This window comes from Squalius cephalus, assembly GCF_949319135.1.
Source record: "Squalius cephalus genome assembly, chromosome: 12".
NCBI lineage: Eukaryota > Metazoa > Chordata > Actinopteri > Cypriniformes > Leuciscidae > Squalius > Squalius cephalus.
In genome coordinates, this window is record NC_137133.1 from 29,292,512 (window position 1) to 29,316,004 (window position 23,493).

Here is a 23,493-nt window from a genome sequence, read left to right on the forward strand (position 1 = left end):
TTATAATAAATGTCATATTTACTTGTGCCCAACTTTCAGGTATGAAATATACAGAAATGTAATACATTTATCAAACACTTTACAGTCTTAACTGCATACATTTTAAATTAAATATAGATTATTCCTTATTAAAGCAAAAAATGTCTCTGTTACCTTAGTTCTTTGATTAACATTAATTAAAAACATCACAGCAACTGGTTTATTAGGCTTTAAGATCATGATGCAGATCTGACGCGCTGTCACACGCATCTCATTTTCTCACAACTCTTTACGTTAATTTAAGACTTTGTTTAACTCATTTAATACTGCTCTTATGAGAATACTCAACAAAACTGGCATTTTGGCAATCGTGTTATTGTTTGTTCAAGCGTGAAAGAGAACTCGATTCTGACCCGTTCTCTTTTGTCTTGTTGAGCTTGAATGGCTTAAAAGCATTTGCATTAATAAGAGTGTGATCATATAGCCAAAGGATGACAGAAAAAAAAAAAAAACAGATGCTGCGTTAATTGCATGAAACATTTTTAATGCCTTAAACGGAAAAAATGTATCGCATACGCTAACGCGCTAATTTTGATAGCACTAATTATATTATATTATATTATTTGTTGAGGTTGCTTTAGCAGTTGGTTAATGCAATTTTGGCCTAAGCTTCAATATTCTTTTCTTACAGAGCAGCTGAAAGGAGACTTGTGCTTTTTTTTATTTGTCTGTCACAGAGCTGCAAATTGAATATTTCATTCCAAAAACAATCAGCAGCCAAGAGCTGAGTCGAGCAGAAGACCAACTGAACGAGACCGCTTTGATGTAGCAGATAAGACATGAGACCAGACAGGTGGTCACGAACACTGATGCCAGCCTGTGTCTTTTTTCTGTTGCAAACAAATGGATTTGAAATGTGTTGTATTCAGACTTGACAGCCAAAATGCAAAAAATTACACTAAATAAATTCCTGGATTAACTGTCCATCTTATTCTTCATCCAGGATATCTCATAATTCAGGAAAAAATTGAAAAACAAGCATTAAGGGAATTATAAAACAGACATTTTTGACAAAATTACAGACTATCATATTCTACATACACAGTTGTTTGTTCCTTGGTGGACAAAAGCTATAGCTCCAATATATTTTGTACATGCATCTCCACCTCCCCCTTCCTTTTTCCCAGAAGGGCCAGAGAAATATTAAAAATGAGATATGAAGTAATCATTAATATTTAGCCCAAAGCCACTCCTGTCCCTCCAGATGGAAGACTATAACACGTCCCATTATTACGGTGCATTTGATATTTCTTTGGTGTCCTGATTTCTAAAACCATGTGGAATACAAAATGCACTTCAACAAACATGAATGACTTTTTACCATTTCATGTTACACTTTTACAGCTGACGTCACAAAAGAAAGATTTTATATTAACCCCATTCGCCTAGAATACCCTGTTGCTAGGTGACCTGACAGTAAAATGACTGACTTTGGGATGGGGGGAGGGGGGGTCACCCTTATGAATATTTATAGCGAAATGTCCAATGACTAGTTCCTGTTTAAGCTTAAAAATGTATCTAAATTTCACTAGTGGAATTGCTTTAGCCTTCAAAGACTGACACGATATCATTACACAAAAAGTGCAAGTGTACTTAAAAATGTTAAAACAGCCTGAACTGAAATCAATTGGCTGTTGTCATTTGGCTGTTTTTTTTTTCTCTATCCCTGGGGCAAGAAATAAAGCAGGAACACATATCCACAGTGCAGGCTATACATTAGCTCATGCACCTAACTACCCCTCTATATGCTTCAGCGGTTGGGTTGTCTTGACCACCCTGAAAAAATTATACTGCAAATAAAAGAGTCTTAACAGCATATTTTAAATGGCTTCCATCAGGGTAAAAATGAGAAATGCATCACAACCCTAATTCCTGGGGTCTATGGAGTTACTTGGAGATGAAATCTAGAGAATATGATGATGTAATACACTCTTAGTTAGAATTTTCTCACTTTTTTCAAGCCTAAAACATCAAGTGTGTGCGTTGTTCAAATAATGGCACAAGAAGAAAAATGCACTGAAGTGATGTATATTATGCAGACTGTTGCCGGTCTGCATTCTGGGAAATGGCAAGTGTTCTAAGTGTGTGCCACTGCTTCAGACCCACAGCTGTTGACACAACAGGCCCAGATGGTTTTGATTTGCAGCTTGGTTCATTGTGACGGCTCTGGCTTTGGATGGCCTTTTCAGTCAAGTTGCAACACTTCGGCATTTTCGAACACTGTCAGTGACAGGCCATGGCTCACCTTAGAGTATCCTTCAATATATAGCCTATACAGGTGCATTTTCCCAGAGGCTAAACTAATCGGAAAAGGAAAATAAAATAAAATGCACAAAAATTGATTTGCCTTCTTTGAGCTCATTGTGTTCTCAGTGATCTCTTAAAATATTACATGTAATTACATATATATTGCCTTTTGCCTTTGGCTTGCTCAGTTGGGGATATTTGGATATTTAATTTAATTAATCAATCAACGATACTATTGATCAGCATTACCAAACATGGACGTTCCATTAGAAACAAACATTGATGTATTGTTTTAATTTATTACTGTGAAGCTGCTTTGATACAACCTATGTTGTGAAAAGCGCTATATAAATAAACTTGACTTGACTTGACTTGACTAGATGTGAGATTTGATGACTAGATTCGAAAAACGTATTGTTATGAAAATATGAAAATGTTTAAAAATCTAGATTTGATTATGTTGAAAATCTATTTGATCTGTTCATCATATAAAGCAATTGTGTCTCTTCAGAAAATATTGAACTAAACCATTCGATTCATATGGATTAGTTTTATGATCTCTTTATGAACTTTTTGAACGAAAGTCTTACGGGTTTGGAACAACATCAGGGCTGATCGAGGCTCTTTTTTTTTTTTTTTTTTTTGTGTGGAAAAAACATACCCTAAAATGTATATTTTTGCGTTCAAGAAAAAAATGTATAGCCTAGGTTGAATAAATGATGATTGAATTTTTAATTTTGGGGTAAAAAATGCGTTTAAATTGCTTTTCAATTCTGACAGCAAAACTACAGGGTTTACCGCCTTTGAAGACTTTGAGCTTAAACAATTAGGGATATCCACAATATTACAAACAATCTGGATAATCCATGAATAATCGTTCGTTTAGCTTCGTTAAAGTCACCACTGTGACTTTAAATCTTTTGTGTAACGACCTTCTCATCTACTATGGCTCACAGTAGTAAGTGTGACGCCTACCGTTCACTGCGCGCACTCACTTCAACATCAAGCTTACGCTCGCGCTGGAGCTGCGCCTATTAGTGTCCAGCACGCACCAAAACAAGGATTTCAAGCTTTGTAATTAATTTAAAAAATTGGGAAATGGACCAGAAAGACACAGAAATGAACGAAAAAGGAGTTTCTTCCTCTACCAGCGGAGTTGTTGTTCAAGTCAGGGAGAAGAAAGGAGCTTTACGCGCTGCCATCCCATATATGCCTTTCCCAGTAGCTGTCATCTGCTTGTTTCTCAACACATTTGTGCCAGGACTGGGTGAGTACGAGTGGACAATTAGCTCATTTCACCAAAACCACCTGCGAGAAATAACACCGTTTTGTATTCTGTATTTACACCCGAAATAAACTGCATTCCATCAACAAGTTATTTCAATGTGCACTTGAAGTAGCCTAATTTAAATTTGCTTTTCATCTTACATACATACTGTATAAGTAGCCTATATGCCAATATATACTACATAAGGTATATTGCATTGTTTATACTTAAAAACATTTGCAATGGGAATGGTTAAATACTTTTAGCAACGCTTATTGTATTTCTTTCTAATTCTAATTCATCTGTATGCTTTCCCTAATGTGTTTTTATGAAAAGTATAGGCTACAATATTGTTGTACATGGATGAATGATGACACATTCATTATTATTTTTTTGTACTGATCTATTACTTCTCACACTACAAAACATTAAACATGCACTTCACACAGACAATGGATACACCTACAATGTTTTCTGAATTAAAAGCTATTTTTATGTTTTTGTGGGGCATGAAGTCAGAAGTGGGTGGTATAATGAAACGTTTCACAACGTATTTTTCTATAAAAAGAAAAGTCTCATCAAAAGGCTGAAATTCTCAAAAAGATAACCCTTGAGTAGGTTGGCTCACCTTGTGTTATTATTTCTTAGGACAATAAATAGTGAATCAGTTTTGTTTGTGTAAAAGTGGTATAAGTAACATGCAGAAAGCCATTTTATTGTCATGTGACAAGAAAACCATAAACAGGAAATGGTTAGGTCAAGTTGTCAAATGGTAAAACCCAAAGAAAATGTTATGAAATTAAGGTTTGCAATTCAAAAAATGTGCTAAATATGATAAAATAATGATTAGCATTTTTACACTGTAGTCAAAGTGTAAGAAAAATATGTTGTTACTTGATGGCCATTTTAGAGTTTGAGTTTATCTTGAAAATGCTATAAAAATAATTCAAAAATGCTTATAAATATGTTAAAATAGCACATAGCACATGTTTTTAAGATAGATTATTGAATTATATTTTCTTTTTCTTGAACCTTGATCTTTCTCATTGAGCTTTTAAAGCACCAAAGTGCACTTGGAGTATCTGGACATGGATCAGATCAAGTTTCTTACTGACATTTAGGTCAAAATTCAACGGGAGCTGTTTTTATTTCAGCTCATGTACAATTTTTATTCTGTGGTAACAGATCCATCAGGTGAATCTGCAAGCGTACCAGAAGACATTATCAGGACGATCATAAATAATTGCATCCACTCCATTACTCTGATTGATAACTTGACCTTTTCTCCTTCCCAGCTGATCCATTCATCCATCTCTGTACTGTCATTTCCACCTTGAATCTCAGTCTTGTTCTTCTGGTCTAATTGATAATCTTTGGTATTTGGTCCGGTGTGTGATCTTCTTGCGACATTTCCTTTCATCCCGTTTTCTTAATTGCATATATAGATTGTGCTGTAATGCCGTCTTCAAAGAGCAATTGGATTGTCTTATTTCTCTTTAAGGATTCTAGTAGCACTGCATTAGACACATTAAACGCATCAGCTGTTTTGTAGGATACTTTACAAAGCATAAAAGCACACATGGCAGAAGAATATTGATCTCCTTTGTGTCTAATAAGGCTAAGAAGCATGACCTCGGGGAAAAGGAAATTATCACACTCTTGGTTATTTCGCAGCAAAGTTCATACTTGTGAGTTTACATTTTGCAATTCTTACTTTTTTTCTCAGGATTTTGTGACATAAATTCGCAATTGCGAGTAATAAAATCAGTCTTTTTTTTCCTCAGACTTGGACTTGATGACTCGCAATTGTGAGTTTATATCTCACAATTCTGAGAAAAGAAGTTGTCATGATGGCTTTGTTTCCAGACACAGAACGCAACACACGTCTTCCGGAAATCCTATAGAATTCAACCAATCGGATGACGACTTTGAAACTTCTTGTGGGTTTTTTTCTCCATGGCATTTTGTGTGCCTTATGCATCAGATGTTCAGCCAACGGTCCGTGGGCATGATGTCCGAGACCTCTGTGGGTGGAGCTATGTTTAGCAATAGGGTTGTGGGTGGAGTTAGGGTGTGGTTGGACCATCTAGCTCCACCCATTGCATCTAGTGAGGGTGAGCCGGTCGTCAAGCTCCACCAGTGTTGCCAGACGTTCGATAATTATCGTATTTCTATGATCATTTTGACCTCTGTACGATGTACGATCAATAATGAAAAAAATCTCATAATGTATGATCATTTCAGAATTTTGTGACACTTCAAATGATGGTCATTGTAATCATAGGGCTTCATACTCATTGATCTAGCTGTGGATATGTCTACCGTCATGATTGTGAGGAGAACGTGAATGTGGTGTCTTCCATGTCATCTCATGTTACATCTTCTTGGCCAATCATTGTGGAGAATGACTCTCTCTCACAAGCACAAGTTAACGTTCCTAACAAATGAGACTTTATTGTAAAATGTTATCAAGTCTTTCAATACAAAAGCATTGTGCTGAAATTTTACCAAGTCTACTAAATTTCCCAAGTCTATCGTTCGTCTTGGTAGGTGAGCCGATACGTTTTGGCTCCCTCGTCTTTTATGGATCCTGTAGTACATCAGATATCTCCCTTTAACCCCACAGCCATGGATATTTACTCCTTTTTTGTGTGCTGGTGTGTGTACTGATACCGCGATACCAGGAATATGCCGTTCCTCCATGACATCTTAGCATCTGGGACATTTGCAGAGCTTGGAATCCATCTCTGACAGTTGCAGATAGATTGATCATACAGTAATCAACCCTGTGACCACATCACTCAGCCACTTGTGGCCCTCTGGTGTTTATGTCAATATTGGTTTCATCCATCAGGATACCCTCAGTGGACCCATGCCTAAAGTCATATAATCTTGCAGTCCACTTCAGCATAGCGTTTCCTCCTCAAGTTTCGGTCAGTCCCTCTGGAGTCTGGAGGACACTGAGTGCTTTTGGAGGACGCAGAGTGTCACGGGTCCGCAGCATGAATCAATGCATAAACGACTGTATATAACAAAGATGCATTCTACAGGCAGTAATGTGCCTGTCTCATATCATCTCTGCACGCGGGCACGGTTTGCCAAGCTCCTTTTTTGCCGCACAGCTGCTCATTCATAAACTAGAGCAGAATATTATGACAAGAGAGCCCATGTTTGGATGACGATGATACAAGGGAAAATGCCAAGAGCCAAATGGGGCTCTCTTGAGCTCACAGTCTGCGCTCAGGTTGTCAGAGACCATTACCACTCTAGTTAGTGAGTCATGCTTGACAACCTGCTCTCCTCACCTTTAATTGCAGATACTTTGCAAGGCATGTGTTGGGTGCCAGATCTAATCAAATCATGCTAATTTGGATGTGCACCAATTGAGATTCTTATTAGAAGATTTTTTTTTAAATGAAATGACAAAGAGCTGGGTACCTGGGTGCTTGCTTATGCAGGGATGTTGCAAGAATTGGAAATGGTTGTTTGACTAATAGTACAGAAAGCTAATTTTTAACTCCTTCCCTGCCAGCGTTTACTAAAAAAAGTAGCCAGCCAGTGATTTTTGATCACTCACAAAACTTTTTTATTCTAGCTTCATTCATTATTTTTTATGAACACTTGAATCTGGGCAAGTTTCATTAAAAAAACCCAACAACAACAAAAACATTTCAAACAAAAAGCTTTGTCCGGATCGGATTCGGAGCGATGATCAAAATATAGATGGACACACCCCCAAAGCCTCACAGTCCTATACCTCTTTGTGGGTTCAACATTTTTCTCTGTAACACAAGGCAGTTTTGATATGCTGCTGAATGATCACGTTAGCTTACTTGCGCATAAGCAACCTCTATCCGCTCCTTTTGTTTTTTTCACAGATCTTCTCTGATTGTTTCTGGATCTCGTGATGCGGTACTGTTTCAGAAGATCCATAACAGCGCACCCCAGTAAAAACATGAATTGCCAAAAAACTCATCAATGGCGGGGAAGCGTTGTGTCATAAATGACGGAAAATCTCTTCAGTGGCATGGAAAGAGTTAAATAAGCTTCAAAAGCTGTGACACACTAAGCTTTGACTAGAGCATTGAAAATGCCTTTTAATTTTCAATTCAGTTCCTGAATTTTAATTGAGGTAGCAAAAACAAAATGGATGCAGAATTGCAATTTAAATTTAAGTTCAACTTTTCTCTTCTGATATGACGAGACTCACACGGGCAAGTGACGCGTACGCAATTTCCCACAAAAAACATCCTGACAGGTCTCAAATATAAACACATATAATAGTCAAGTCAAGTCATCTTCATTTATATAGCGCTTTTAACAATGTAGATTGTTTCAAAGCAGCTTTACAGAGATAAACGTATAATTTAAGGTAACAGAGATTGTTTTGGCTTTATAGCGGTTCTTTAATAAAGTTATTTTCCAGCTAAAGTTAGTTTTGATTGATTCGCTTCCGTCGCAACGATCATTTGTTATTAAATTAGGGGCCGCTAAGACGACACCATTCCCTCTACACAGACTTTAAACACGAACCTGTGATAAACGCTGATGGCGTTCACATGCGCATTAAGAATTGGTTCTATAGTTAGGCCTATGTGCGTTTGAATATATGTGCGCAGGTTTGTAATTCTCTACAAACCAAGCCTAAACAAAGTAGGCTACTGGTCTTTCCTTATAAATTTTGATACAGAATTTTATTTTATCAATTCGGGGTAGGTACGTGAAAAGAATTTCCCGACAACGCTTTATCTGTAGAGTGGTAAAGGGATCCTCCATAGGGAGAGACTAGTTGGCACTTCAGCACTGCGTTGTCATCGGGTCCAGGCGAAGGTCCTTCGTCAGATCTGGATACGGCCTGGATCTCGCAGGCTGTGGGAAAACCTCGGGATAAACAAAGACACTAAAATTAGCGTAGATGCCATTCTTCTTATGATGTAACGAGTACATCAGGATTTATGGGAAGTGTTCCCGGTTCCGGCTGACCTAATCTATGCAGCCTAACATTGAATTATAGAAGTCTATAATGTATTATGTGAATGCTAGGTCAAAGAGATGTGTCTTTAATCTTGCCTTGAACTATAATAGGCATTTTGGAAGATTTTGGAAGAAGGATTGATGTTGTATTGACTTATTATTTAAATTTTGTTAATTTTGAACAAATAAAAGTTACAAACTGTAGTGTACCTTTAACTAAAACTGCAAAGTTCATCAGGACAAACTTTGAATGCTGGCCTGGATGGATGGATGGATGGATTGATGGATGAACATTTTTTCTCAGAATTCAGTAAATCCCACTTCCTGTCAACCCTGGTTCCAATGAGTTTTTCCTATACCCAACACTGCAGATTTCAAATTAAATTGTGATACTGGACTCAAACCTCCTGGGTGGCATCTTTAATATTTATTTTCCTTATCTGGTCAGCCATTCTTATAAATGGTGGCATCAAAATTATTTTGACAGTTGGATTTGCAGCTGTTTAATTTTAGGCTTGCGTGCTCATTTGCATCATTTGTTCAGGGTACTAGAAAAACAAATATCTTGTTTCGCATTCAGGCTATGTGTAGACCAAGAATGTATCCTTTTCAAAAAATATTTGCTTTAGATGTAATCAGATATGAATGGAATTTCATCTGAAGAAAGTTCACAAGGCCTAAAAGTGGAAAACTGATCTAAATCTAAATGGGAAGTCATTTCACGTGGGAAAATTTTAATTTCGAGCATTTAGCTTAAAAATCAATGCTAGGAGCACAGTTTAATGAAAATGCTAAAACTGAGCTAAATGTGCTGAATAATTAATTTTTTATAATGAAATGCTTTTTGCTTTAATTTTCCCATTTCCACAAGATGTTTTAAACCAAATAGGAATTAACAGTAAATCACAGGGACTAGAGATTTTAAAATGACCGAAGTAATTTACAGTGAAAACAAAACAGCATAAATCTTATTGTTTCTTGGTCTTATACTGGTTTAGCTGGTCGGCCTGATGGTTTAGGTGCAGATCAGCTAATGCTGGTTTAAACTATTTTTTTCAGCAGGGCAATTTGGGAGATTTGTGTTGCTCATGCCGATGCGATCCCAACATTCTTTGAATTGAACTCATCGCTCTAGCCCTGCTCTTCTAGTTTCCATGACAGCAGAAGCTTCCCTGCCTGTCTTCACTAAGATTGAAAGCGGTAGATAAGCCGGCACATGAATTCATTCCAAGTGGGTCCTTCAAAGTGCACTTAAACGGGGGAGAAAATTAAGCCTGGTTATCATTTTAGATTACATTACTTCTTTTAGATCTTTAATAAAATGTTAAAAGCTTCTTGTCAGCCTTTTTTCAAAGCAAACAGAAGTATAGACATGCTGAAGACCCTGTGACTGTCAGGTAGAGGACGCTTGTGTGACCTTAACTCAACTCTCTTGTGGATTCAGGCTAAAAATAGACTGGCTGCAGAGGTTAACAATATAGTGGTGCTGTAATTTGGTGTTTTTATGTTACTTGTTCCATTATTTTAACATAATCAAAGCTTTGCAAGTTGCAATGCGAATTTAAGTGTCCATAATGACTTATATACGATATTCAATGAAGAACTTTCTTCTCAACTGTTGTTAAGAACAGTATGCAGGTGGGAATTATGAAAATATACCCAGACTTAATACATCCACTAGCTTGGCATTGTACTTTGACCTGTATATTTTTTTAACGGACGTACTTCTAACGTCTAACGGACGTTAATCTATTAACTGTGGAAATAATATAATCAAGTGCTTCATTTAACCACAACAAGTATTGCTATACCAACGCTTACATTACTGATTTAAAAAAAATGCTTTAAACAAAGAAAGAATCCTGAAAAAAATAATTGTTTGCACAAAAATATGAAGCTGCACTGTTTTCAACATTGATAATAACAAGAAATGTTTCTTGAGCAGCAAATCAGCATGTGACTGAAGACTGGATCAATGATGCTAAAAATTCAGCTTTCACAAGAATGAATTACATTTTAAAATATATATTAAAAAATATATTCAAGATTCAAGAAAAAAAATTCAAATTGTATTTCAAATAATATTTATTTTAATTTTCTTTTTAAATAAATAAATGCAGCCTAGGTGAGTATGAGACATCTTCCAAAAACATCAAAAAAATGTCACCAACCCCAATCTTTCGAACGATTGTGTACATTTGAGCAGCCTGGCTCTTAATTTAGTTTAGTTTATCTCAGCATATGCAGATAAACTTATATAATATATCACTGTTTGCATACATTGCTCTAGGGAAGTGTGCATTTTTGGACAATGTTAGATTTGATCTAGTATAAACCTAGATCTTGGACTAACCAACAAAAAGTCTGGTCAACATTTCATCTTATTAGGCCAAGACAACAAAAAAAAAAAGCTTCCCAGGTTTGTGTAAAATATGCATCAGAGAGTCAATGAACGGACAGTACAGTAGGTGTGTGGTGGACGTGACTTATAAGGCTGAGACCCAACCCAAAAGAAAGGAAGAAAAACAAACAGGAAACCAGTGGCTTGCAAAAGTGCATTGAAAGAAACCACTTCAGACTAAAATAAGAGATTTCTTTTATTAAACTGGAGCTGATACCAGTTCAGTTACAATATTATACATGATTACTGGAATTAGGGGTCATTTGGTGTTTTTGTGACAATAGTTTGCTCTGAGAGCAGAAAAATTGCTTTCAGCGCAACGTTTTTGGCAGCAGATAGAGGCCCTCTGAGCACTGTAACTTCCTAATTTTATACAGACGGTCTCTTCACTCACAAAATGAGATGAATGGGATAACATCATCCAGAGACTGTTATTGCTCTGGTCTCATTTTTAATACAGCTGCACTGTGGCAATCAGCAGAGACACCCGATAACAAATTACACTGATGCTCTTGCTTCAGATTACATAAGACTTGCAGTGTGATTAATGAATGAGTCTATATTACCAATAAACAGAGCTCCAAACTCTGTGGACTGAAAAAACATATTGTAATGTTCGGCAATAAAGCACGTTCATCCCGAAGTTTAACTTTTGGGATGATGAAAATCACTTAAGGGTTTTTTCATATAGCAAAATGTTGTTAATCATTTCTAAATCTTCTTAAGGCCCAGTCATAACAAGTGAAATTGTCCCTTAAAATTCTGTATTAAATGAGTGCTGTGAGCCTCATAAAAGACAGTGTTAACCTAAATGACTCTTTCTTTTTTGTTTTGGAAAGGATTGAACAGAGAGTAAATGACTGATGAGTAATCAGCACCTCAGCAGAATGACTGAAAACTGTGATGACTGCAGGCAGTCAGACTGACTTTTTTGTGTCTCCTCGCAAGCTGTCTTGGCACTCATCCTTGAGCTGTTATAAATAGAGGCCGCAGAGCTGTTGTGGAATTTTCAATTTCCGGTACGGTCGCTGTGCATGTTTTCTAGGCCTACCTTGAGGCTAATCCTTCACCTTGCATTCGAAATGCCTCTGTTATACATCAAGCTAGTTGCCACCTATGGACCAAACACAGTGTGCAATGTTGTATTTTAGAGGGTCAGTATCCATATGCATCTGAAAAAATTATTACATTAGCTTATACTACCTAGCTAGCCTCCACTACACTGCCTACAAAACTCACATTGACGTGACTCATGGATACCCTCAAAAGTTAATATATGCATATACATAAAATCATACACTATTGGCTGCATTTATTTGATCAAAATGCAGTAATATTTTGAAATATTTTAAATTAAATGTATTCATTTTTATTACATTAATTAATTACATTTATTAGATTTTAAATTAAATGTTTTCTATTTTAAAATATTCTAAACTGTAATTTATTTCTGTGATGGCAAAGCTGAATTTTCAGCATCATTACTCCAGTCTTCCGTGTCCCATGATCCTTCAGAGATCATTCTAATATGCTGGTTTGGTGCTCAGGAAACATTTCTTATTATTATTAATGTTAAAACAGTTGTGCTGCTTTTGTGGAACATTCTTCTGAAAAGATTCTTCGATAAATAGAAAGTTCAAATGAACAGCATTTAACTGAAATAGAAATATTTTGTAACTTAATACGTCTTTACTGTCACTTTTAATCAATTTAATGTGTCCTTGCTGAATAAAAGTCTTAATTTCTTTTAAAAAATATCTTACTGACTCAACACTTTTGAACAATAATGTCTCAAAGAAGAATGTTCTGAATTTAGTCTTAAAGTAACTAAGTGACAGTAATGTTAACCACTCACCTTATTTTAATAAAACTACTACAATAAATAGAAATTTAAATCACCAAAAAATTAGCCTTCCAGGTTGGCCATATGATGTAATGGCATGATTGAGCAGCTGTTCTACAACATGAATTTTTATTTTAATTTTAATTTTTTATAAAAACTAATTTGAAATCACCCTGCCTAAGAAGTATATTGACCATAGTTTAGCATGGTGCTCATAGGTCTTTCATGAAATGTTTATTCCTTACTGCTAAAAATCAATTTCTCTATGGATCTCTATTCTGAATAGCAGGTTTACCTCCATAACCATTGTGCTCTGTTTACATTTGAAGAGGGGGAGATCGTGTTGAAATGTGTCTTTTGATAAACTGAAGGTTGTCCCTTTTTATCTGTCCAAATCGCGCTCTGTGACTTTAAGAAACTCAAGCAATGTGTGCTAGTCAACAAGTGAGGAGTCTTCTGAATGACTTCCTGAAAAATCCTTATTGAATGCTGCATCCTCAAGCTTCCACTCGGAAGAGACTCTAGGGTCAGCGATGGGTGAGAGAAGACAAGTGATGGCAAAGCATCATTACTCCAGTCTTCAGTGTCACATGATCCTTCAGAGATCATTCTAATATGCTGATTTACTGCTCAAGAAACACTTCTTATTATTATCAATGTTGAGTTGTGCTGCCTAATATTTTTGTGAAAACCATGATTTTTCTTTCCTAATTAAAGTGAATGACATGAAGACTCCACCGTATTATCAGACACACACACTTGCATTGCAAATCATCTGTGTGATCTTGCATCAGGCTGTCAACAATGCTTCTGCCTGTCAAACAGGCAAATGTCTGCTTGCATATGCCACACATGTAATTCAGACATGCACACATTCACACTCGTTTTCTCTATGAAGAAGGGATTCATGAAGATAAGATACAGTAGGGGTCCTAATCCCCACACATTAGGCTCACAATCACTATAATTTTCCTAGCCTTCCTCACATGTGCCCCATTGCCAGTGTGGGAGGTTAATTATCCCGTTGAGTTCCTTTTCTTCTGAGAGAGAGACAATGTTGCTAGGAGAGCGTTTGCAGACTCCTTCTGAAGGTTTTCGGGTGCCACTGTCATTTATTTAATTTTTTTGGTCAGTTTTAAACGTCTCTGCTATGTAAGCACTTTTGGTATAGCCATGGTGTCCTTTGGTTTAGCTACAAGAAATAAAAAAATACATTTTAAACTATAATCAAATTGAAAACAGGTTATTTATTGTAATATCTTACAATATTACTCTATTAGAACATAAAATAGATGTATGAATGTAAATAGATGAATGAAAATGTTGGTGCATATCTCCTCCTTGAGTCAAAGGGATGGAGAGAGAAAGAGAGATTGTTATTTTCCATTTCCTAAATTCATTCTTTGTTTCTCTGGTGTCTCTTGTAAGCTATTTGCTTTTTGGGACAGTAAGTGTATTGTTTGTATAACGGCCGTGGGAATAAGAACATTGTGAAAGGTTTTCTTTTTTTTTTCATCCTCAACTTGGAAAGCCCCTTCCAAAAGATAAACTTAAGAGGTTCTGTCCCAGTTACTCTCTATAATAGCCAAACATTTCATAGTGCCAGACCATACTGTTGACCAAAGGACAGGCTGTAACCGCAGTGAATAGAGTACATTTCTCACAATCAGGAGACTCATCAGTTTATGAGCTATGCTAATGTTCAACCACTGTCCTCCCCATTAGAATCTATTATTGCGATAATATTGTGATACTAATTAGATTCTGAACTGCACATGGCAGCACAGTGCAGCCTACTCGCTCAATCTCTATCTGTGTAAATTATGCTTATCAGCCTTACAAATATGGAAAGCTCCTCATAACCTAATTGCCCTGGATAGAAGATATATGACAAGAGCTGTCTTGGTGAGTTACGGTGTCATGCTGGTTAAAGGTGCTGTATGTAAAAGCGTAAAAATACCAGATATTTGCAGATATTTAGGAAACATGCTACATTTACATACTTGTTTCTCCGAAAAACAATGCTACAGCCAGTTATTCTACTTTGAAATGTATTTTCCGTGTTGGAAATAAGTACTTTTGGTCAGTGTGATCCCGCCCACTGCCAATTTACCCAATAGTATTTCGACACCCCGGGTTGCCAGTTGGTGGAAAACTTAGCACATTGCAGCCATAGAAGCCAGCAAACAAACTGGGTCAGAGATCAGATTCTACACGAAAAAAGATTCCTCGACGTCTATATAAAAAGCTCTATGTCCAGAGCGGCATGTTAAAACACGGATAAATCAACTCATCAACTTACAGCGTAAGGCTTGTTGCCTTCCATTGTCAATTGCGCTTGTTGCGTTTCATCAATCTGGCAAATTGTGGCAACCCACATGAGCGTCGAGTCTGAGGAGGAGGGGACGGGGGAAACAACTCTCTCGAATATTTTGAATTTGAACTGCAGTACCAATTTCAACCACCAGCTGTAATGCACCTTTAATGCAAAGTTTCCAAAAGTTCCCAAGTGAGACTCCTCTTAAGACTGGTCTTGCAGATCAGTGGATAAAATAGTAACATTTGATTGATTTACAATCCATTTCAAATATGAATTTAAAGCAATGTACTTATGAAAAATTGACTTGTTATATATTACCTATAACATAGTTATTATGAATGTTTCATTGTTATTGTCTGGCTCCATCTGGCTATGTGAAGCCAAATTTTAACCATTTAATCAATAAAAAAAAAAAAAAAATTTAAGTACCGCTCTACATTTATTTCTTGTTACATTTCCTGTTTTACTTCTAAATACTTCAGATTATGGAAGTAAATAAGGTTGTGAATGCCAATTATCTTAAAAATGAAAATGTCATGTTGTTCCAGAATTTTTAAAGATTCTTGACAAAGATCTTTTTTCATTTAAATACATAAAAGGACCAGAAAGAATCATATAAGTAGTCCATATGATTTGTGTGCTATATTGTGTGAATAATAATAATACAGACCAAAATGTAAGTACGATAAACTTTTAAGCATAGAACAAACATTCATTTCAACCCAGACCACCAATGTATGAAACCTACAGGCATGTCTGACACTGACTGCTCTTAAAATCACCATGTTAATTTATATTCAAGCTCTGTTGTTAATATTTTATGCCATAATTATGCCTATAATTCACAACCTGATGAATGATATCATTACAGTGTGCGGTTTTAGGCTGAGATTAAGACTGAGGTCATACTACACACGTTAACCATTTTAACCACAGAAGAGGATCATTTCGTCTCATGTTGACAGCATCTCACTGTATTTTTATGACAGGTACATTCATCTCAGCCTTCACAGTTCTGTGCGGAGCGAGGACAGACCTGCCCGACAGGCACATGTGCTGTGTGTTCTGGCTGAACATCGCAGCTGCCTTCATTCAGATCGTCACTGCCATTGTCATGGTGGGCTGGATCATGAGCATATTTTGGGGAATGGACATGGTCATTCTCGCGAGTGAGTATGCTTCAGTAATACTAAAGCAGAGTTATTTTATTCTTCATTTATTTAAAGGGATAGTTCACCCAAAAATTCTATCATTAATTACTCGCCCTCATGTCATTCCAAACCTGTAAGACTTTCGTTCATCTTCGGAACACAAATGAAGATCTTTTTGATGAAATCTGAGAGCTTTCGGTCCCTCCATTGGCAGCTACGCAACTGAAACTTTGGTAGTTGCGTGGACTGTCAATGGAGGGACAGAAATCTCAGATTTCATCAAAAAGATCTTCATTTGTGTTTCGAAGATGAACGAATGTCTTACGGGTTTAAAACGACATGGTGAGTAATTAATGACAGAATTTTCACTTTTGAGTGAACTAACCCTTAAATACGGGTTGTTTTTAAAATAATAAATCGTCCCAAAATTACAATTTTAATATTATTTATTCACTTTACTTTTGTGCCAAAAATTATTTTTCCTGTGGAAAACAAGAGTATTGACCACTTTGATACATTTAAGGTGGTTATTTGGTTTATTTATTTTTGGTCTTTGCTGGATTTTGATAGCAAAGGTCTCTATATGAACTGTTGTTGTTAAAATAGAAACTAATAAATAAATCCCCAAAAAATGGATACTTAAAATAATTCTACTTTTGTGTTCCATTAAATAGTGAATAAATCAAGTTTAAAAATATTTTTTATTATATTAAATGATATATTCATTTAAATCACACTATATTCACTTTAAGAAGTTGATGATCGTGATCTCACAGATCTTTTTTTTAATGATTTCCAGCTAAACTAGAACATACAGTTAAAGTCATCATTTACTCACCCTCATGTCGTTCCAAAACCCATACGGGACTTTATTTCTTCTGTCGAACACAAAAGATGTTATTTTAAAAAGATATTTTGTCTTTTTTTGTCCATACAATTAAAGTCAATGCCATCAACTGTTGTTTTGGGCTTTCATTAAATGGACAAAAACAGTTAAAACATCCTTCAAAATATATTCTTTTCTGTTCTGCAGAAGAAAGAAAGTATTACAGGTTTGGAACAACATGAGGGTGAGTAAATGCTGACAGATTTTTCGTTTTTGGGTGAATTATCCCTTTATCATGCATAGTAAGTGTAAGAAAAGATGACAGGATTTCAGCAGTCACCCTGCATTGGACCAGTCAACCCCGTTCATGTTCAAGTTCAACCTCACGTTTCTCGCTCCATACCATCTCCGCCTTCCAGGGCAGTAGAAGGTGCCAGAATTCTTTGAACAATGACTATTAGAGCGGTCTGTTGGTAGGAGTGGATTGAAAGCGCTGCAGTAATTGTTCTGTGTAGGCGGACGAAGCAACTCGCAGAACTTCTCACGTCACATGTTTGTCCTGTGGAACAATTTTTTTATTTAAACACAGATTCGATTTTATTGTGCCGTTGTTGAATGTGATTCAGGATTCCCTTTTGACTTGCTTTTGTTCTGCATGTATCTTTTTATGGATTTATTTCAAATATCTAATCTATTATTTATTTATTTTATTACTTCACAACCTTTTGGATTGCAAGTCTCTGAAGGTAGGTGGACCTAATATTTGACTTTTGTCCTGTAACAACTCATACTCAGACCTGTCTCAGATAGAACACCTTGAATATTATAAAACATAACCTGCACGCATTGGCCACATACATACTGCATCTACACTGCAAAAATGAAGTGTTTTGTTGTAAAGGCAATGTTTCTTTGTTGCGTCCTTTGTAACCTCAAGATCGTCCAGGAGAGTAAGGGATTTAACATAAAATATTTGAGTAAGCAACAAATGCTCAAGCAGGTGAGGTGCAGTGCAAAAATAAGCTTTTATTATAAACACTAGAGCTGCACGATTAATCGTTAAAAGATCACAATCTCGATTCAGACACCTATGCAATGTTATTCCTAAATCACAGTGATTCGGCTATGTCTATTAAACGTTTGACATGTACGATCACAGGGAACATTTAAATCGGTATTAGCACTGCTGCTGAGTCAGAGAGAGCAGTTGCCATGTATGAAACAGCTTCACAAACAGTCTTGTCAACCACACAGTAGGCCTGTCATTATTTTCTGTGTTACAAAAACTGAAATTATACAATTATAAAAGTTAATAAGGTTATAGCAATTACATCGCTACACCATTAGGTGGCGACAAGTGACTGTTAAAAAAATGTATTTGTCATTGAATCATTCACTCAAGATATTCGTTTAAAAAACGCTGATTCATCTAGTAATGAAACAAGTTGAGTCTTTAGGTGTGTTACACTTAATGCGGCGATGCGCAGACCGATCGGTGTCTGACTTGAAATTTTCTGACTTGAAAGGCTTATGAAATGTATTCTTATACAGATGATGCTGTATTATGCATATGCAGTACATAAACAGTGTTTCTGTTGCCTCGTGAAAACATCTGAAATGTCTATGTATTTCACAAATATTCTATCTAATCCACTTAATCTGTGATAAAGTACGTAAACAACCGTGCGAGCATCGCTACTGGAAGAAGAAAGTGTCTTACTTTGACGGCCCTGTTTAATCCCGACTGTGAGCAGCAAATCTCGTTGATCGGTCTGCGCAATGCCACATGAAGTCCAACATGCCTTTTTATGAGTAAGTCATTGAATCATTCAAGAGATTCATTCAAAAAAACAAAAAAAAACAGGGATTCATCCTGAAACAAGAGAAGAGTCATTGAATCATTTAAATGCGAATGATAAAACTTTGCAGTGTGTATGTGAGCATTATGAAATAGTACACTAATGTAAACCATTCTAAATGCAATAAAAAAAACATGGCAATATCCTAAACAGCAAAACATAATAATATATTTGATACAGGTCTGCTGTCTTCACAGTTTGGTCACTAATTTCAGCCCATTATCACTACACATGCTGCAAGCTCGGCTTCTCCCATTCTGTTTATTCTGATCCATCTTGGATAATGTGCCTCCCACTACCTGCCATCTGCCAGTCTCATCTCAGTCTGTTTGATCCACTTTTTGTCCATTAAATGCCAGTAGAACCATAGCGCTCATTAGAAAAGAAGCTTTGCAGACATGAGACTTCATACAGAGACTGCTACAACGATGCACCACTATAACTCCTTCAGTCGCACGCTGAGCCCTTTGACAAGATCTTTAAGCAGCCTTGCCTTTGTGGCACAGAAGCCTTGAAAGACAGTTTAAAGTAATAGTTCACCTCAAGAATCAAACCTGCATGATTTTCTTTTCCATGAAACAAATTTTTGAACAATATTGTGTTGAAAGGATATAATGAGAAATGAGGCTTATATAATAAAATTGAATGAGAAATAGGGCTGTCAAGCTTCAAAAAGGATGCAAAAGCACCATAACAATAAAATAAAATATTTAATGAAAGTAGTCCATGACTAGTAGACCATATTTCCATACAGTAGCTTTGTGGGCTGTTAACCTCCTGAATCATTTAGTCATTGAGAATCGGATCAGTCTGTTTTGTGAACGAATCATTCAAACTAGTTTTGTGGAATGGATCGACTGAATAATTGAAGAGCTCTGAAGGAAAAAAGGACCAAATTCATGATACTTTTATGGTGCTTTTTGGTCATTTATCAGCTTGACAGCCCCAATCCTCATTCATTTTCATTACACTAAAAAAAGTGGCCAGGATATATAAGAAAGGCATACAGGTTTAGAATGCCATGAATATTAACAAATAATTACAGTTGTTCATTTTTGTGTCTACTGTCCCTTCAACTAATACATTTGCCTTACGTTTTGCAGCACAGATTACTAAATGGCTTGCATGCAACAACAAAAAAATGACTTGTAATTTGAAGCTTGGATCTTGAAAGCTTTAATGCATTGAGTCATCTGCATTTAAACCTGTTATAATGCAATGCTTTAAGAAGGCCATGAGTCTATCATTAGTCTATCCCCATTCTAAATCTCACTATAAATGCTTAAAGATAAAGCCAAAACCTGTGATATGTAAATGCAGATATAAGACTGCTGCTCGAGCTGAACCAGTGAGGCACTTTAGAGGAGATGTGTAAGAAAAGTGAACTGAGTCACCCTTCCAGACGCCTCCAAGTGATGTGTCAAGTGCCGCTCGTATCAGGTGGTAGCGTTGAGCATTGTTGGCGAGGAGCTGTTTTTTTATATTTATTTGTACATTTTTAATTATGCTGAAGATGGTTTAAAACTTTCTGTAGGCTTCCTGTTGTTTGGTCATTCAGCTTTTAAATATCTACCTCATTTGACTTCACAAAAAGGATTCAATGTAATAAAATAATTACTGATAACAGGTTTATTTTAGTATTATTTCTATACTAAAAAATTTTTTTTTACAATTTTGCTGCCTTCGTTTTTATGTTCAAGTTTTCATCGAATATTATTATTTTTACTTTATTTCAGCTTTATTTCAATAAACACATTTGAACTAGTTTTAGTTAACAATAACAACACTGGTAAATTATTATGCTAACATAATAGCACACACAAAAACAAAATGACAAACAAACCAAAATTTCAGTTATTATTAGTCACTGAAAATTAGTCAAAATAACTTGTTTTGTGGCCTACAAAAAGAATGTCCTAGGAGTTTGTAGTGACATGAGGCTGAGTAAAAAAAAAAAAATGGCTTCATGGATATACTGTATTTGACTTTATGGACCAGGCTTTGAAGAAATTAGAACCTACAACCTTTTAGTTACAAGACCAGATATTTAATCATTAGGCTACACAATCTACATTTATTCTGTTCAAAGGTTTGGGGTCACAGTAGGTTCTTTTTATTTTGGAAAGAAATCAATACATTTATGAAGCAAGGACACATTAAATTGATCAAAAGTGACAGTAGACATTTATACTGTTTCCAGGAATTTATATATGAAATAAATGCTGTTCTTTTGAACTTTCTATTTATCAAAGAATCCTGAAAATTATTTTAGCACGGTTTCCACAAAAATATTAAGCAACACAACTATTTTCAACATTGATAATAAAAAGAAATGTTTCTTGAGAACAAATCAGCATATTAGAATGACTTCAGAAGGATCATATGACTTTATGAGAGACAGAATATTTTCATACAACATAGTCAACTTTTGTGGTCACTGGCTCTTTTACTAAGAAGACATTTTAAAAACATTATAAAATTCTTATACCGACCCCAAACCTTTGAATTGTAGTGTATACGTCCAGTAACAGCAGTCTTGTGATCTCTGATGTTCTTGTACTTACAGGCTACAGGGAGCAGGCCACCCCTCAGCAGCTCTGATTGCTGTCCTCCAAACCTAATCTTGAATGTGCACCTTTCTCCTGCGCTGTCCGGCCAACATGCATGGGAGCTTTGAGGCGGACCCCACGTGGCCTGGGAGATCCGGGGGTTGATCACATGCAGATTTTCAGCCTAACTCCTGCTACTTCCTGTCCTGTCAGGTACTGCATTAAGGAGACCTGACTGTTGAGGGACAGCAGAAAAGAATGAACATTCTGTGAATATCTCTAAAAATTGTGCAAACGTACAAAACGTCTATGTGCCGAACACATTATATTTCTGTCAGGGAAAACCAATCTTAATCGTACTTCACTCTGTAGTCTTAATGTATGTATTAAATTGACCAATATACATTATGAACATTTTAGCAGTAGCTACAAACAGTAGCAAAAAGAATCTTAAAGGAACAGTACACACAAAATTACTGAACCTCATGTTTGTTCATATAAAATCAAAATCAAATACATTTTGGGTGAGCTATCCTTTTCAAATTTTGCTTCTCACAGAGCACTATGAATACATATTACACAAAATACTTGTCAAGTGCATTACAGTGTCTACAGTATTTCTTTATAGTGTGCGGTGTTTTTATTACTTAAATTAAGCATTATAAAACAGAAAGTGTGTATTTGTTTTATAAAACATAACTTGTATTCTGCACAAATACATCACCTGTTATTGTTAATCTCTATTAGTCCTCATACCCAGAGACTACCAGCCAGAAACATAACCTTTTTCTCCAGTAATAATCTGTTGTTAAGTAAAACAGCCAAGTGTCGGTGAATCACTGTATGCCAGTTTCCATAGTGACTGGCCACTTTAATCAACCCATGCGTAGGGTATGAAATAACGCAATTAAGTGCGAGTTATTTTTATGTGACCGACGTAGGAGAAAGGCATGGCGCAAATTGAAATAGCCAAAACATTATGATTTAAGACTGATTTGAAAAAGTAACCACCAATTTCAAATGGTAGCACCAACTGAGCAAGCAGAATTTGTGCTGTTGCTGAGTATGCGATACATTCGGAAAATTCAAGCCCTAAATATGAAGCATTCTGAACTGGTTCATTGTGTTCCTCGCACTAAGAGTCTCAAATTTTGTTGAGTCTCTTTTTTGGATGTTATAAATATATAGGCCTATACAGTAAGCTGGTGTCTGGTGTGAATGTGTGCTGTAAATGTATGTGAGGATTTGTTGTAAATATGGACAGAAAGTGAATTAGTTCTGTAATGTCGTGTGCTGTTGTGTTTAGTGCTGCCTTTTTAAATACAAACATTATATTCCAGTGCTAAGTCCAAAGGCCTACATATATTACGGCCAAACATATGTTACTCAGCAAACTTACACAATGACATTGTCACATCTCTAGAAATGTCAGAGGCACCATATCTAATAAATTCTGCTTTTAAAAAGTGACATTTTGGTGTCTTGTTTTGTTTTCTAATTACAAACTAAGAAATACATCCAGAAGTGGCATGATTAAAGCTTGAAGCAATGATTATTTTTCTGCAATGGTGCAACTCAAAATCTTGCTCATTTGAAAATTGTGGAAATTTAATTTGTTTATTTGTAAGGAATTTTATATCATCATTATATCAAACATTAATAAAACTAGTGCAAAATGCCCGTGCAATATCAGTTTTTGTGTGTGTTTTTAGTAATTGTTGGTTTGGTGTGTTTGAGTGCTCATTGTTACAATTACACAGCAAAAGTTCAGTGACATTTTTATTTGTGCATGGTAGAAAGCACACAGTGAACTCTGAGAAAACGCTATGCTTGAGGAAACAGTTTGTGAATAGGCAACTACAAATGATGCCCGTGAAAGAGACTGTGAACGCATTGAATAGGATATGTTTAGTTGGTGAATAGCATAGGCTACTATTACACAGTAGCGATAACGTTAAGCGCACCAGAATGAAATATAATATTCAGAATTAAACAGCATAGCTGACTTACAGATTCA

The 23,493-nt window shown here is 36.0% G+C and overlaps 1 protein-coding gene across 2 annotated transcripts; it reads left to right on the top strand.

The window, feature by feature from the left end:
- Positions 1-3,238: 3,238 nt before the first annotated feature.
- Positions 3,239-23,161, top strand: stum (stum, mechanosensory transduction mediator homolog). Of its 2 annotated transcripts, none has more exons than XM_079888683.1 (3): positions 3,239-3,553; positions 16,081-16,264; positions 21,494-23,161. In XM_079888683.1, the coding sequence occupies exons 1-3, from the start codon at positions 3,385-3,387 to the stop codon at positions 21,546-21,548; spliced, it is 408 nt and encodes a 135-aa protein (XP_079744809.1). In that variant the 5' UTR covers positions 3,239-3,384; the 3' UTR covers positions 21,549-23,161. The 2 variants fall into 2 exon arrangements, with proteins under 2 accessions (XP_079744809.1, XP_079744810.1); XM_079888684.1 differs by having other exon boundaries at positions 3,262-3,553; positions 16,081-16,260; positions 21,494-23,155.
- The last annotated feature ends 332 nt before the right edge of the window (positions 23,162-23,493 follow it).